At 35.2% G+C, this 14,539-nt stretch overlaps 1 protein-coding gene across 2 annotated transcripts in view; it reads right to left on the reverse strand.

Moving 5' to 3' along the window:
* The window catches only part of NTRK2 (neurotrophic receptor tyrosine kinase 2), a 405,329-nt gene that overhangs the window by 87,720 nt on the left and 303,070 nt on the right, over nt 1-14,539 (reverse strand). For both annotated transcript variants that reach the window (XM_031945457.1, XM_031945456.1), the window contains one exon: nt 40-212. In XM_031945457.1, coding sequence (XP_031801317.1) covers nt 40-212 — 173 coding nt within the window. The remainder of the gene's footprint in view (nt 1-39; nt 213-14,539) is intronic.

A 14,539-nucleotide genomic window follows, 5' to 3' on the forward strand; every position in this document is an offset into this window, starting at 1 on the left:
GGTGGACACACAGTCCTCCAACTGCTTCAGCAACCATACCTGAGATATTTGTTGAGATCTCCATGCTTCATATATTCAAAGACCATGATAAGAGGATCCCCTTCAACACAGACACCGTAGAATTTCACAATATGCTCATGCTGGAGATTGGTCAACAATTCAGCCTCTCGGTGGAAGTCCTTGCGGGCATTTTCACTGGCATCTTTCAGTGTCTGATTAGGTGGAAGAGAAGAGCAAAAGAATTTAAAAATTAAAAACAGGCGAATTAAAATGAGGCTCTGCATAAAAAGATAGTCATTTATGTGTGACTGGAAATGACAAAATATGTAGGAAATTAAACTTACATGAAAGATTACCAAGAAAAACTTTCTTTTTAATTTTTGAGACCATAATACCTTAAATTATAATTGATTATTTGTGTACATATATTTTTCTCATAGCTTTCACTCCCATTAAGTCTTTGTTGAAGAGGAATGACATATAATGAGTCTCAATTCTTGGGTTCCTCCAATGTTACAATATATAATCCTTTTCTTATTCAAATAGTATTTTAGGAAACCTTCTTCAGGATATGGCAATGGGATTCTGAAAACAAGAGTTTTCCCTGGCCAGGGTGAAATCTCCCTGACTGCAAAAATTTGCAGTTGTTCAATTTTGTTCTCTTCTTCATGACCCCATTTGATATTTTCTTGACAAAGACACTAGAGTGTCTTCTCTAGCTCATTTTTCAAATGAGGAAACTGAGGCAAACAGAGTTAAGTAACATATGGGATCCCAAAGCTGTTAAGTGTCTAAGCCCAGATTTGAAATCAAAAAGAGAGGATAAGGTCCAGCAACAAAATTATCATGTTGCTAAAGAAAAAACAACCCATTACAATGGCAACCTGTCGTCTATCTTCTTTATGTGTTTATACAAATCATGTCATCTGTATAATACCTGAAGGTAAGGAGTAGTTGGAGTGTCAGGGAGACAAGAACTTATCATTATTAAGATTAAATCTAATAGTTGCTATTGTAAATCAGCATTAGGCTTTCCCTCCACTAATTTAGGACTGAATGAAAATATCAGAATGTCATGTACAGAAAGGAAGTATGGTGCAGTGAAAAGGGCCCTGACCATGGACCTTCGACATGATTTCAAGTCTGGTTTCGGTTGTTTGCTAGCTGTGGGACCTTGGGTCTCTGAGTTTTACTTTCCTCTTTTTTAAAATGGCAACGAAAACAAAGTTTCTTGCAGCAGCAAGGTGGGACAATGTAGTTACATAGATCAGGAACTGTTACACTTTTTCTATTTGTGACCCTTTTTTTTCCCAGAAATTTTTACATGCCCCTGATATATAGATTATATAAAATAGGCATGCAACTCACTTTTACTGATAGTAAATCATAAATCTGAGACTCCAACCTTCAGTTTCAAGACCTCATATGGAGGTCACAATCCATAATTAAAGTACCTGGGACACAGAGTACTAGACTTGGAGCTGGAAATGCTCAAGTTTGAATCCTATTTCAAAGACCAACTAGTAACATGACAAGTTACTTAATCCACAATCTCAGTTTCCTAATTTGTAAAATGGGGGTAATAATTTCACCTAGCTCTGATTAGTTGTGAGGCTCAAATGAAATCAGATAGGAAAAGCACTTCACAAACTTTCCATTGCAATGCAAATGTTAGCTATTCTTTACCATTAATACTGGCACTTTATTCAATACTCTTTGTAAAAAGTGGATAATATGTAGCATAGGGGATGCTACTTCTCTTTCTCTACAAGGTAAGAAACGGATATTATAACTTCATATTCTGTACTTAATGGCAAGACGAAGAGCAGAATCATGTCTGTGCTGGGATCATGTATGGCTGTGTGTCCTGAGGAGCTTCAATAGCTGGGTTGTCTGCCATTCAACCTGACATTTGTGATTTTGCTATTATGGTTACTCATGGCTTTTTGGATTTTTTTTTTTTTTTTTTTAGAGAGGGGGGTTCTATTTTTGCTATTGTTTAGTCATTTCAGTTGTGTTCAACTCTTTAACCTCACTGGGGTCACACGGTTATTAAGTGTCTCATACCAGATTTGACAAATACTCAAGGAGTTGATGCTTCTAGTTTCCAGACCACTGCACAATCTAGCTGAGGGTGTTCTATACAGCATCATATAATTGCCCCATGTCTCCACCTCACCATCCTTTGGAATTTTTACCTCCCTTAAAGTATCATATTAGATGCCTTCTTGTAGATACTCTTTCTGCATCAATTTTTCTGTATCTCTCCACCTCTACATTATTTACATATATTTTATCTCACCTTCTTTCTGTAAACATTGTATGTCTCCAAATGGAATGGGAGCTCACTCTTTGAGGGCAGGACTCTTTTTATTTTGTCTTTATTTCCCTAACACCCAGAAATCTGCTTTGCTTAAAGTAAGTACTAATAAAACCTTATTTAATGAACCTTTCCCAGTAATCCTACTTTATCCTATCTGTCATGATCCATATCATAAGCTAAGTATTTATTCCAAAAGGTGACTTGATTCTGTATTCAATAACTCAGAAGATCAGGTGGGGATAAGTTAAAAAACCTCAAATATTTTGGGGATAAAAAAACTAAATAGGAATGGTGCTGCTTCCTGGGTGGTATGTCTTTGATTGAAACTGAGTCTAGACAACTTGATTTCCAGGACAGAAAATCCTTGTCCTAAAACTCTACTAATAAAAATCATTCCACTTGTAGCATGGGAAGACACTCTGGATTTACTGTCATTTCTTTCAATTAATGGAAGCTTTTTCTGGTTCATCCAGTCTCTTGGTATTGCATCTCACCAGCAGAAATAACACTGCAGTTGCTCTTGGTAGCATTTCCTTTTCCTGACCATAATTCTGCCACATATGCTAGTCCCATCATCAAACATCAGGAATTTCTTATTCCAAGTGTCAACTTGGGAACTTTACTTTTTCTTATTGCTTATGAATTTTTTGACATCTCCTTAACTGACGTGACTTCTAAGGAAAACCCCAAGGGAGCTTCCTCACCTCTTGCTCAAAATAGTCAAAAAGTGCATGAAGTATGTATTGATTGCAGCTAAGCAGCATAGTGGGGTGTGAGCTAAGTTTCAGAAGAGCATTGAAAACTTATGATTAAAAAGGAGAAAGGTAGGAAACACAATAGAAAACTCCTAATTATTTGAAATGCTTGAACAACAATGAAGGGGAAAGGGAAGTCTGGAGAAGAAACTCAGCACCTTGGTAAAGCATTGGTTCTCAAATTTTTTTTCTTAATATCTTTATATTGTTAAAAATTGAGGACCTGTCCAAAAGTTTTTGTTTGTGTGAGTTAAATTTATAGATATTTATATTATTAGAAACCATTTGTAGATCCTCTGAAAGGGTTTCAGAGCTATCCAGGATTAACTAGACTATACTTTGAGAAACAGTGCAGTAGAGGAAGAAAGACAGTTATAACTTAATAGGACTAACTGAGATATTGTAAATAGACCATTATACTAAGCTCTGAAAGGGGCATGGCTTATAAGGGTGAAGATATATGTATGTGTGTATATGTGTGTGTGTGTGTGTGTGTGTGTGTGTGTGTGTGTGTGTATGGTTATCTTTTATATTAAGAAGAAAGAAAATAACCATTTATTAAGCATCTACTATATTCTAGGAACTCTATGAAAAGCATAATAAATATTATTTAATTTTATCTTCACAACACCAGGAAGTAGATGATCTTATAATCCCCATTTAATAATTTAGGAAACTGAGAAAAAGTAAGGGTTAAGTGATTTACCCCGGGTCACTGAGCGAACCAATTATCTGAGGTCACATTTGAACTCATATCTTCTTTATTTCAAACTCAAGACTCTAACCACCTAAAAAAACAGGTGTGTTAACTGATGTCAAAAAAGTAAAGTAAATGAGCTGAAGGGAAAGAGGAAAGGAAGATTTAAGAACTTATTACAAATTTCTAAGCCAGGATGCAATGTGATACAGTAGAAGAGAAATATTGTTGTTGTTCAGTTGTTCACACTCATCTAAACTTATTTGGGGTTTTCTCGGCAAAGATACTAGAGTGGTTTTCTATTTCCTTCTTCAGCTTATTTTACAGATGAGGAAACTGAGGCAAGTAGGCTTAAGTGAGCTGCCAATGATCACCCAGCTAGTAAGTTTCTGAGGTCCTATTTAAATTCAGGAAGATAAGCCTTCAGTAGTATCAAAGGCTGTGGGGTTTAGATACTGGCTCTATATAATATCTTGTGGACTTAAGAAACTCATTCTTGTGACTCTTAATTTTAATATCCTATTATTTATGGCCGCCTTTCTAACTTTTAATTTCTCCATCTGGAAAATGATGAGTTTGGGATTTCTAAGGTCCTTTTCAGTTCTAAATCTATAATGTTGTCATCCTAAGATACGGTAGGGTTTCTTTCATTAATAGCCCTAAGTACTTTGGGCTTAAGATTTGGAAGTGTAACTTTTCTTGTCTATTTATCTTTTGGGAAAGGCTAGAAAACATCAAACTTTTTTTGAACATGTGCTGAGAACAGCTTTGTCTTAAACCAAGGAGGATACTTTCTGAGTAAATTCTTTGAAGGGAAAATTAGTAGGCACAAATGTTATTAGAGGTCACTACAAGATATTAAATTAAAAATCCTAATTAAAGAAGGAAGAAACAAATAGTACAGTAATGAGGGATTAACTTAGAGAATGCAGATTCCAACAAATTTAGGGCATGAAAAAGGGGCCAGTAGGAAGAAAATCTAAGAAATGAGATTAAATAATTCTTCCCTAGAAGTTCTACAAATAAAAGGAAATATTTACTTGTCATTGTAGGTTTTTATTTTGTTGGGGTTTTCTTGTTTGTTTTTTGTTTTTGACAGTGTCTCTCTCTTTTTTCCAATTGGAATGGCATGGTTCCAGTGGTAATCTTTGACTTGTTCCATTTCTGAGCTAGGTCAATTGTAATCCTTTGTCTTTTCTGTCTACCACTACCTACCATCTTGAGGGCTTCCCATATTGGTGCTTGACTTAGTGAAGACACTGATTGATTTTCTTTCACTCTACTGCAGCTCAGAACTCCTGAGCTTAAGTGATCTATCAGTCTCTGCCTCCTTCAGGAATATTTCAGGTACGTACCATCACATCCATGACAAAATACAAGGATAAATTAAACTTCTGTACAAAAAGCAATATATCTGAATTTCAGTGAGAGCCTTTATTCTTTGTTGTTGTTGTTGTTGTTGTTGCTGAGGCAATTGGGGTTAAGGGATATACCCAGGGTGACACACTAGGAAGTATTAAGTATCTGAGGCCAGATTTAAAGTCAGGTAACTCAGGTTGTCCTAGGGCCAGTGCTCTATGCACTGCACCATCTAGCTGCCCCAGAGAGCCTTTATTCTTTAGTTTAGTTTGCCCATGAGTAATTCTCCTGTCTAAAGTCAATAAGTATGATTTAGGTCAAGGTCAGAAGTGTCCAACTTGCTGGTCACAAGTTCCATAAGAGGAGTGCAGCCCAACTGGATTAAAATGTAATTGGGAAATGTTTAAATACAATAAAATAATATGTGTGTATGTATATATATATATATATATATATATATATATATATAAAATAACAATAATTTGATAATGCTAATTTGTAGTTTTCTAAGACAATCTGTAGCCTACTGATATCTTTATCTACATTGTTAGTGTAAAGTAGATGAGATCAAAGGATTTCATTTAAGATTGATGCCGAATAGCTCAGGATCAAAATAGGGAAATGTAGGCATTTAGAAGCATCACTGATTCTGATTTTATGTAAAATCTCTATCAATTACTTATTTCATGATGAAGAAGATTAATTTATGAAGATTAGCTTTAATACCTTAATCATAAATTATTATTATTATTTTGCTGAGACAACTGGGGTTAAGTGATTTGTCCAGGGTCTCACAGCTAGGAAGTATTAAGTGTCAAGGCCACATTTGAACTCAGGTCCTTCTGACTTCAGGGCTGGTGCTCTATGTACTGCACCAACTAGCTTTCCTTTTAATCATAAATTATTAAAACCTTTATATAACATCAATCCTTAGGGATCTTAGACCAAATCCATCATGCCCATACTGATATGGACTTAACAATAATGTACTTTATAATATGTAAGTATGGGAATTGCAAGACCTCCAGAGATAAAATGACTTGTGATTCCACCAAAGGTTGCACATTACCCTTTGGGAATATCTCTAATTATCAGAATGTTTGTCCTTAATCTGGGGTTCACAAAGGCCTCTTCACAACCCCCACTCACTTTTCCTGCTTCTGGACTTTGGGACCATACAGAACCAGTTCCACTTTTATATAAAGGCTCATCAAATATTTGAAATACCTAATCACATTTTCTTCTGGCTTAATACCCCTCAATACCCTCTTTTAATTGATCCTTATGTGACCTTGCCTCCAAAGCGCTTAGCCTTCTGGCTACTCTCCTCTGAATGCATTTCAGTTGTTCTCCATTCTTCCTATAATGTAGCTTTTGGACCTTTAACAACATTCCAAATACTCCCTAATCTCATTAGAGCAGAATAAAGTAGGATTATCATTTTAACTGTGAAAGAGAAGAGTAAAAATTAAGGTGACATTGAAGAATAAAGAAGTCTATTGAGAAAGATGGCATTTGAGATGAGTAAGTCTAAGATAAGAAGATTTCAAGACCAAAAGCATATAAATATATGATAGCTAGGACAGCTAGGTGACACTTGGGGTAGAGTGTTAGGAAGAGCTGAATTTAAATTCAACCTCAGACAGGTATTAGCTGTGTGACCCTGGGCAAATCACTTAACCCTATTTCCTCAGTTTTCTCATCTGTAAATTGAGCTGGAGAAGGAAATGGCAAAACCATTCCAGTATCTTTCCCAAGAAAAACCCCAAATGGGCTTATGATGAGTCGGACATAACTGATATGACTGAACAAAAATAATATGATAAAGGTAAGCTAAGAAAAGGCAGCAGTGCCTTTTTAGTTGTGCCTGATAAAGGTTTAACAACCAGCTCTCTGATTAAATTTTAATTTTCATTATTCACATTTTATCTATTATTTTCTTAAGTTTAGGAACCAACATAACAATAAATTAAGCCCTGATTTGTAGATTTAATGATAATCAAAGTATTAATGTTCAGAAATGAAATTTTAACTACCAGGAACCATTTGAACTGTCTCCAGCTCTGGAAAAGTCTTAGTGGATCAGAAACTGGATGCAATGAGGATGTTATTAAAACAAAATCACAAGCCACAATTGATAAAACTTATAATGTATTCCACTAACAGAGAGGTTAGAAATCAGTTCTTTCTTTATTTATGATGTTACTTGCGTACTTTTTGGAGTGATGAGTCTGGTTTATGTCTGCAATTTTTTTTTAAAGATGTGATTAAAGAAGTTTGGCTCTGAAGAAGTTTTAAGAAAATGCCCCTCTCTCCATTCTTTGCAGAGATCAGAGACAATGGCTATGAAATGTAAGTATATATCATTAGACTCAGGCAATGTATTTATGGGTGATACCAAACTGTCATTTCTTTCTTTTAAAAATGTTTGCTACACTTTTGAGGGGGGATAAGGTGAAAGGAGAGAGAGAATAAATGGGAGGGAAATACAATCAGAAATAGCAATTCTAAAAAATTGTTTGAAGCAAATTTCTCTGATGGAATATTATTTTTTGCTGGAAAATGATGAGCAGGATGCTCTCAGGAAAAAAAAAATCCTGGAAAGTCCTCCATGAACAAAGTCAAATATACTATATGCAAAGTAATATCAATGTTCTAGGATGACTACCTGATTTTGACGTTATTAATCTCAGTAATACAATCATTCACACTTATTCTGAAGGATTTATGATAAAAAAATACTATCCATACTCAGAGAAGGAACTGACTGAGTCTGTATATAGATTGAAGTATTCTCTATTACTCTATCTCTCTCTTTATTTTTAGCTTAATTTTTCTTGAGAGTTTTATTTTCATTAGAGTGGAAGATCTATATTTTCTTTCACAACTTGAATTTTATGGAAATGTTTTGCACAACTTCACATATGGTTTCTTAATTGTGGTGGGGGTAAGGGAGAGAATCTAGAACTCAAAAATCTTAAAAACAAATGTAAAAAATGTTTTGAATATAACTAGAAAAATATTTAATTAATTAATTAAAACAAAACAAATTTTAACCTTTAAAAATGTTTGTTACAAAGAAATGCATTTAGTTGGGAGTGGTGGTGCTATAAAAACAATGGAGGGCAATAATTTTTTAAAAGATTAAAACTGGTTAAGCTGCCTTGCTACAGTCTCACTCCTGTGGCTCTTGATACTGTAGAGGTGACCCTGGATTCTCAAAGACCATGCCAACAAAGCCCAAGACCTGGCAGGTCCTATTTCAAAATGGAAAGGCTTTGACTAAATGCATGCCAATGAACTCTGCATCTGTTGTTCAGAGGACTCATCAGCAGATGGCTGACCACCAGGTAATAGATTTTGGGGTCATAGCAATTCATGAAAATAGTCACATATACTGTCATCTAAGACATGGAGGTATTATGAACTGTGTCAGAGGAAGATGTACCCAAACCAATGAAATCACAGATCTTTTGAAGTGTGAAATTAATAAACTGGCTAAGATTCAGAAAAAGACCATCAAAATTCAGTTCAGTAACTTCAATTGTCAAGGTATTGTGCTGGATACTAGGGATAAAAGAGAAAAAATGATGTTTAACATACAATGTCCTCAAAAAGGAGGTAATCTATGGGTGGGCAGGGAGAAGAGAAAGGGAAAAAGGAGAGAAAAAGAGAAAGCTAGGGAAGAAAGGAGAGAAAAAGGGAGGGAAATAAAAGAGAGAGAAAAAGAGGAGAGGTGAGGAGGAGAAAAAAGAGTAAGAGTAAGGGAAAGGGAGACACTTGCCAGGCATTGTGCTAAGTTCTGGATATACATATAAACAATAATAAGCCAAACTCAGTCAGTCTTCAAGGACCTTGTATTCTAATAGAGGCAGGACACAAATTAGAAAATGCTTAAGCCCAGAAAAGAGAGTGTCTTGAAAGATTCATGAAGATAAATCTCAAAAGAAAGGAAGAATCAAAGACAACTTCAAGGAGGAAAATGTATTCTCTGGGTTTTGTATAGTGAGTGATGGAGACTGGGAAGAAGAAAAGTCCATTTTAGGCATGGCAAGTCTTAGGACCATAAATTTTGAACTGTAATGGACTTGAGAGACTAGAGTCCAATCCTCTCATTTTATTTTATTTTTTATTAAAGCTTTTTATTTTCAAAACATTTGCATAGATAATTTTTTAACATTAACCCTTGCAAAACCTTTGTTCCAATTTTCCCTCCTTCCTTCCACCTCCTCCCCTAGATGGCAAGTAATCCAATATATCAAACTTGGTAAAAATATATGTTAAATCCCCTGTCATTTTACAGAAGAGAAAAGTAAGCCCCAGTGAGTCTATGCATCTTGTTGAATTTCCTGTTTTAACCTTAGGATCTTATGGTCCATATTTCTTCAAATCACTTTATTGTGTAATAGGGAGCTAGAATATTACCCATACCTGGTGTTATAACTAATTCTTTAAAAAAACCTATTTTGTGATGGATCACTTAGCTTGTTGATAATATATCATGGCTAGTAGGCTTTTTGAGGTAATTTTTTTGTAGTTACTCCCCAAATATTAGGCAAATCATTATCATCACCATTGATTTAAAGAGGGGGGTGACCAAAGTATCTTGTTGAACTCAAGATTAACATTTGTCACAACAAATGTCTCTTCTTTTGCATCAACTTAAATTTATAGTCATTTTAATTTATATGATTGGTCAAACCACAAACACTCTCTGGTTTCAGATTTTTCATGTATGACATATAGGAAAGGTTAGAATATATGATTTCTCAGGTCCCTTTGAGCTTCAATATTCCATTATACTATGGCCCAATGCATCATGGGAGATTTTTCTTAGTGGAGAAAAGATATATGGATTTTCAATCTGAATTCTATAATGTGTTTCTATTTCAATTGTTTTAAATTTATAGTATGAAGAGATATAACTGAAAGTATAACTATAGAATGCTGTATATATGTAGGCTGAAATAGCAAATGTGTTGATAGGCAAAACAGAGAATGCAGAATGCAGCCCCTCCTTGCATTTATAACTCAGTTACTTGAAAGATAAAAGATACTCTGTCCCATGTCCTCATTACATGTTCAGTGGTAATATATAAAAGGGAAAGAAAGCAGCTGGCAAATTTATTCTCCCGTAAGCTAAAGGTAATATGAAAATAACCCAGAAAATTAGAAACTTTATGGCTTAAAAATCCCCAGATACTTTATGGAGGACAGATATGTTCATGTATGTCTATATATCTATATTTATCCTAAGCCAGATTTCTTATGCATGCTTCAGCCCTTAAATAATTTTCAACATCTACCCCAAGATTTTGAATGGCATCCATCTGTCTGAAAGAAAAGCACTCTATTTTGAACCCCAGGCAGTTCCCCCTAAAGAAGAATACAGCACAATAGCAGCTATTTCTTAACATGCATGCACAATGCTGCAAGGGTTGCTAAGCAACAAGCAGATGGCATGTCAAAGACCCCAAAGAGCTTCCAATCAATGAAGAGAAGCACTGACAGAAATTCCAAATAGGTGAGAAGATGCTCATTCCTTGGCAATCTTGCTCAATTTATTTTCTCCCTAAACTATACCTTTATTTTTTGTTAGTTTTATACTTCTGGTGAGGGTATCCTACTACTGCTGGCAAAAGAGTATCTTTTTAGTCTCATTTAGAATGTACTCTCCTAGATTTTGCATCACTGGAAATTCTTTTAAAATGTGAACAAATCAAAAATATTGTTTTCTATAGTTTGAGAAAGAAGCAGTCTTTTGGATGGGTTTTTCAAATTATAGATCACATACAAGAACAGGGCAAATGATCCCAGATTGAGTGTGAGGTGGCCTTTCTCAGATTTTGTTGCTAAAATAAATGAATAAGTTTCATGCTCCATCCATCCATCAGCAGGAATCTAGTGCATCTTGTCACCTGCCCTGCTACTACATGTACCCCAATGCTTCCCCATTCTGCTACCTCACCTTTTCCTTTGGAAGCAATAATTTTAAAAATAGCCCTAGAAAGTGTGTGACAATTGATAACTAATTGTGGGTACTTTCTCCCTACTTCAGTTGATACTTTATTATGGCTTTGCTCACAATTGCCATGATACCCCCAAACCAAAAATCCCTTCCTTTGTCAAGACTCCTCTGTATGTGTTTCTCTCTTTGAGACTGCAAGTTCATTGAGGACAGGGACAGTCTCACTTTTATATTTATGTCCTCAGTACCTGGAACAGAGCAGATCCCTTTTTATTCATTTGTTCAATATATCAAAAAGTATTCATGTCTTTATGTGATTTCAACCCTAATGCCTAAATCCAATCATAGTTTCAGAAAAAATACACATATAGGGGATAATAGGCAACCAATTTAGAACCTTGGAGGTAATTCATATTACAAATGAGGAAACTGAGGCCCAGAGTAATTTGTCTAAAGCCTCAGAGAGAGTAAATGACAGATGTATCTAGGCTCCTCATTTTGTGTTCATAGTAATACCATGCACATTCCAGTTATATAGCCTTTCACATCTCAGGTTGAGGTCATACTTTTGCTTAAATTCATGCAAGAAGGTGAATAATAACAAAATTCCAACACAACTTTTCAATGTTTTTTGAGACTTTTTAAAGAGCATAGCTAAACTCAAAGACTAATCAATAGTCTTCAATAAGTCAATGAATTCTGTTTCATTCTTGTCTATGTTTTTCTAAAAATTCTCCATAATGCATCCACCCCCCGCCCCGAACTGGGGACTTTTCTCTGCTTATTTTGATATTTGGTGTCCATCAGTGTCCCACTAAAGTAGTTCATATGTTAACCTGTAACCAGCAGGTCCTAGGGCATAGAGTTCACCTGGGGTTGTGGTTATTGATTGATGAACAAGATGGTTGCTAGAAGGATAATTGGATCAATGTTCTCAAATCTTGCAGTACAGTGTAAGTTCTTTGAAGGCAGACACTACTTTTCCCTTTGTCTATAAATCTTTGCCATCTAGCACATGGTAGATGCTCAGTATTTGTTGAGTTTTTTGTTTTGGAATGGATTAGTTAACCAACAGCTAATCAAACCCTGAATTTGAATAGAATTAATTTAGAGTCAGGAAGAGAGAAAACAATTTAGGGACTTCCCTAAATTCTTTAACATATTTTCTCAAAGATCTTTCTTCTATTAAGGTTTGCCCCCTTCTCCATTCACCCAACACAGCCAGATCATATTTCTAGTTTAAGTCCATATGGGATGGGAATAAGTGAATGAATGAATGAAAAAATATTATTAAACACTATAAGCACTTACCAAGACACATGAGAACTTCCTGCTCACAAGAAGTGCTTATTTTATTAAGGGAGGGGCATACTAGGAGGAGAAATATATGCACACGCACATATATATTTACACATATACACATGTATATATATATTTACATATATATATATATAAATACACATGTACACATATACATGTGAGTAACAGTGAGTAACATTGGACCCTTCCATCTGTTCTGCAGATAAATTATATATATATATATATATGTGTGTGTGTGTGTGTGTGTGTGTATACATATACATATATATATACAGATATATATATATGTTCTTCTGCAGGTTATAGATTATAGGTAAGGTGGATGAAAAGGCTCAGGGATTCTCACATTGCATGGGCAAGTCAGATGGAAATGGCCAGAAACCTGGCCATGGAGTGGCAGGCCAGATAGAAAGGGCCAGCTGTCTTCTATCTAACAGAGTAAGTGCAGTTGGTGACTCTCCTGCTCATCTAAGTGGTATGAGCAGCTACGTCCACCTGAAGGGATGGGGTAAGTAGGAAGTCCATAATTTGGGCACAATTATTTATGTTAAAGTCTGCTCTGGCCGTATTGGTCAAATGACAATAGGAGAATATCTTGTTAGAAGCAAAGTGCTGGAAAAAGTGGTGTAAGGAGCTTCTGTTTTTTTCCATCATTTTGTCACTAAATTAATTGTATACAAATTAGGGACATGATTAGCTATTGATTAACTATTTTAATTTAAAGCACATAAACAGGTGTGGGTATTGAAAAGAAATTCAACAAGTCATTCATTCATTCATTCGACACTGAGACTCTCCTAAAGCACAAAACACTGGACACACTAATGTAAAAACCTTTGTTACTGATTTCTATAGACTTCCAGAGCTATAATGATAGGAGCTAAAATGGTATTACTAAACAATAAGTTGGAACCTCATCAAACAGCTTTGGTGACATCACAGAGCCTTGATTCTGAACCTAGGGATTCAATGTTTTCTGCAACAGACCTGGATTTAGGATAAAGCTATTATCTTGTTGAAAAGTCTTTCCACCGTCCTGTGCTTAACCTTGAACCAGAGAGTACAAGAACAGTCTAACAGTTATGACCCTGCAGTTTCTCAGGGTGGATGGGAATCCTGGTATGGAATAGATATATAGCTATAGAGTTAGGGCCAGGATTCAGTTATCATGGAGGTAAGACCTTTAATGTACTGCTTTGCTCAAATCTCAGCAGGATAGTCTGGTCTCAGGTGCCATCTCTCTAAAGATTTGCCATTGCTTCAACAATAGGTCCAAGCACTTGAATTTCCAAACAAAATCACTGAAGCCCTGGGTAATGTAATACCCATGTTGATGTTCTGAATTTGGAGTTCAAATCCCTGTGAATACCTTTCCTCCTCAGTGCATTACAAGAAGCACAGCTATGTTAGATTCTCTTGTGGGAATTGGATAGGCATTTATTTGGTTTCTGTAGTTATAAAAATTAAATTTGAGAAATGAAATTTAAATTAGAAAACTGAAACCTACAAAGACATCAAAGAGTAATTAGGTTTAGATTTGAACAGGAATATTCCCTGAAATAAGAAAAGGGAGTTTCCCTCTTGGACAAGGAAGGACTGGAAGAGTGAAGAAGTAACCAACAGCAGGAGCTTAAAGAACTGCTCTGGTCATATTTTGCTTAAAATTGGATATATTACATATCTTATAAGGGAAAATGGTAATCTGGAAAGGATCCTGATTAGTCAAGATTCAGAAGAAGGAAGAAGTAGGACTAACTAAACCCCTTAAAAAAGCTTGACCTGGCTTCTATGACTGTGTTCCCATACTACAGAATTGGAGTGTAACTATTTTTACAAGAATGTAAAATAAATCTTCCCTACATTCATCAGTGTGTCAGTAAGATGTTTTGTTTCTTATACTCCCCTTATCATCTGATAATACCATTTCATCAAAGTACAGAAATCTATGTGTGGATATTCTCAACAGCAATGGGGTCAAACTTAAATAGAAATGGATTCCAGCAGCAACATATTATTTAGAAAATCACATATTAATATTATCTGTCATAGTGTATTTTTGTTTATTTTGTTAAACATTTCTCAATTATATTTTAATTTGTTCCAGTTAGCATTTGGGA

Source organism: Sarcophilus harrisii, chromosome 1 (assembly GCF_902635505.1).
Source record: "Sarcophilus harrisii chromosome 1, mSarHar1.11, whole genome shotgun sequence".
Taxonomy (NCBI): Eukaryota; Metazoa; Chordata; class Mammalia; order Dasyuromorphia; family Dasyuridae; genus Sarcophilus; species Sarcophilus harrisii.